Here is a 3,181-nt window from a genome sequence, read left to right as displayed (position 1 = left end):
TTCAACTCCCGCACCCCCAATCCAGGAGGAGGAGGAGGAGGAGGAGGAGGAGGAGGAGGAGGAGACCTCATCTTCAGTCGCCATCGATTGAAAGGGCGAAGGCACAAAATGTAAACGCTTGGACCAGATAGATCTGCTGTCACGCCGGCCCAGGCTGCCGTTTCTCCAGCGCCGCTGTCACGGGCCTCTGCAGGGGGGGGTCCCGGTGCTCTCATCTGGATGATCGTCAGGGAGGCTGGAAAAGAGGGTGGGGGGGACGCGAAATGAGTCATCAATCATCCGTTGGGGAGGCGTTCAGCAGGTAATAGGCCGATGTTGCACGGCGGCGCCGCTTCATTCATCTCCATGTGCGGCTGGCGACGCCCCTTCATCTCGATCAGGGCGGCGTGCGGGACGACCCTCGCTCGCCGGGCGGGGTCGTCCCGCAAAGTTACTCCGTTCTCAGATGGTCGGGGATGGTTGTCGGCTCGGCGTGCAGTCATGACCTCTGGAGACATCCTATTTTTGTCTCTGTGAAATATGGAATATTGATGGTTTGAGGAAAGTGAAGTGAAGGAGAGAAAAAAAAAAAGAGCTAAACTGGTTCTGTGTCACTTCAGCAGGATTTGTAAGAGGATTGCGGGACGTGTGCCTTCTCTCAGGAACAACAACAACACAGAGGCTCTGTGACTGAACCTCCTGGTTGGTCATAATCACTCTGCTGTGAGCGGAACCAACCCGACAGGAGTCACAGACTAAATTAAAGCTCAGTCCGACTCGGGGCCGGTTTAAAGGCCAAACAAATCAATAAAAGTCCATTTAGAGCCTTTTTTTGTTTCATTACTGGAAAGTGAAGAAAAACAGACGGAACTTTATGAATCCAAGTCTGATGCTACAACGAGTTCCTCCATGTGCTTGTTAATGGTGTGTGTGTGTGTGTGTGTGTGTGTGTGTGTGTGTGTGTGTGTGTGCGCTCTCTCCTCACCAGGTGATCAGTGCCGACTCACCGTCCTCGGAGACCACGGCCTTGAGAGGAAGCTCCAAGCACAAAGCCAAGACGGTGTGGACGGAGAGCAGCAAGGCCGTCTCCATCAGCCGCCTGCTCTCCCAGACCTTCTACCACAAGGAGAACTTCACCTCCCTGGACCTGAACTACGACCACACGGACCACTTCTCCAAGCGGGAGCAGCAGTGGGAGTGGCTGGGCAACGCCTCCAGCCCCCAGGACCCCCGGTCCAGGACCAAGAGGAGGCCCATCGTCAAGACGGGCAAGTTCAAGAAGATGTTCGGCTGGGGCGACTTCCACTCCAACATCAAGACGGTGAAGCTCAACCTGCTCATCACCGGCAAAATCGTGGACCACGGCAACGGGACCTTCAGCGTCTACTTCCGACACAACTCCACCGGCCAGGGCAACGTGTCGGTGGGGCTGGTCCCGCCCACCAAGGCCGTGGAGTTCCAGATCCAGCAGCAGCAGCAGCAGCAGTACCACCACCACCACCAGCAGCAGCACCACCACCACCAGCAGCAGCAGCAGCAGCAGCAGCAGCAGCAGCAGCAGCAGCAGACGGCCCTGGAGACCAAGGAGACCAAGCTCTTCAACTGCCGGGTGGAGTACGAGAAGGTGGAGAAGGGCACCAGGAACTCGCTGTGTGCCCACGACCCGTCGCAGAGCTGCCCGCAGGAGCAGACGCAGAGCCACGTGTCCTGGCTCTGCTCCAAGCCCTTTAAGGTCATCTGCATCTTCATCACCTTCTACAGCACCGACTACAAGCTGGTGCAGAAGGTGTGTCCCGACTACAACTACCACAGCGACACCCCCTACCTGCCCACCGGCTGATGGGACGAGGACGGACGGAGGTGGCGGGGGGGGGGGACGGGGGGTGCAGGCGGGGAGGAGGAGGGAGGGAGGGGCTTCAAGTCCCGAACTGCACCGACAGACAATGTGATTAAAAACAAACAAACGGAGAAAAAAAAAGACACAACGCAAATGGTGCGACACCGGAGACGCGGACGGACGTAAAAGACAGCGAAGGCGTCCTCGATTCCGTCTCCGAGGGGGGGGGGGCGTTTCCGGGCTTGCCACGCTCTTTACCATATGCATTTGCTGCGCGTGTGGAAGCGGGGAAGAAGAAAAAAAAAAAAGAACTCTCGAGCCAAGCAAGCGGGGGCCAAAAAGAAAAAAGAAAAAAAAAAGAAAAAAGACAAAAAAAAAAAAACGCTGATTGTATTTATGTAAATATTGTGGATTCCGCACAAAGACCAGAAACCAATTTTATTAACGTTTCCTTCAGCAGCTAATTTAGTTGTTTATGTCGCAAGTGTTACCTCCCTCCCTCCCTCCTCCCCCCCCCCCCCCCTCCCCCCCGTCCAATCATGCTCTCTGTCTTTTCCAATCAGTCTCTGGTAATCATGGCAAAACCCGTAAATGTCAATGCAAATAAGAAGAGTCTGTCAGTTTTCACCCAGAGAGGCATGATGGGAAAAAAATAGACTTTTTTTTCTTTCTTTCGTTCTTGGGGAGCGGCGTCGCTCTCCGACTGTCGGACTGAATTTCACTCTCTGATGTCGTCTTTGGAATCTCGTCCACGTCAATGCATGAGCCCGGTGGGGTTAAAAAAAAAAAAAAAACTATTTAAATGTTGTCCATCGATATTCTAATGTTATCGCAGCTGTCAGATAGAAACTCAAGTAATCAAGTCATAGAGGAAAAAAAAAAAAACCACGAGAGAAGAAGAAGAGGAAGAGGAAGAAGAAGAAGAAGAAGAAGCGACGGAAGGCTCGCTGCTCTGCTTTGTGTGGTGGCGGCCGGTTTGAAGGCCGGCGTGTGAGCGTGAGTGCCATCCGGTCGGAACACGAGCGAGTTACTGTTGCAATGAATAAATAAAACTTGAAGACGACGTGCAAGACGAAAGTGACGGAGCAGTCATTTCCCCGTGCGGCCGCTTCGCTTTTGAAAAAAAAAATAAAAAAAAGAAGAAGAAGAAGAAGAAGAAGAAGAAGAAGCTGCGGTTTTCCTTCCTTGGTCTCCACTCTGGACGTCCCGCCCTGACGTACAACCCGTCGCCCGCCGTAAATTTCATTTTGCCGCATCTGCGAACGTGACAAGCGGCTTGTAGTAATAAGTGTCAGAGCCCCCGCGCCAGCCAAAACTAACAGGCGGCGCACAATGCTGCCGCCGCGATTTATACCAGAGGGGCGC

General features: G+C 53.7%; 1 protein-coding gene across 1 annotated transcript; it reads left to right on the top strand.

Moving 5' to 3' along the window:
* Nucleotides 1-967: 967 nt before the first annotated feature.
* LOC142902070 (neurexophilin-1) lies at nt 968-1,843 on the top strand (the record flags this gene model as incomplete). The annotated part of the gene is made up of 1 exon (XM_076046881.1): nt 968-1,843. A coding segment is annotated over one exon (852 nt), but the record flags the coding sequence as incomplete, so codon positions are not given.
* Nucleotides 1,844-3,181: the final 1,338 nt, after the last annotated feature.

The sequence above is a fragment of the Nelusetta ayraudi genome, unplaced genomic scaffold (assembly GCF_046127955.1).
Source record: "Nelusetta ayraudi isolate G7.1 ecotype Tasmania unplaced genomic scaffold, CSIRO-AGI_Nayr_v1 ptg000091l, whole genome shotgun sequence".
Lineage (NCBI taxonomy): Eukaryota > Metazoa > Chordata > Actinopteri > Tetraodontiformes > Monacanthidae > Nelusetta > Nelusetta ayraudi.
The sequence above is the reverse complement of the archived record's forward strand: the minus strand, read 5'-3'. Positions and strand labels throughout refer to the sequence as shown.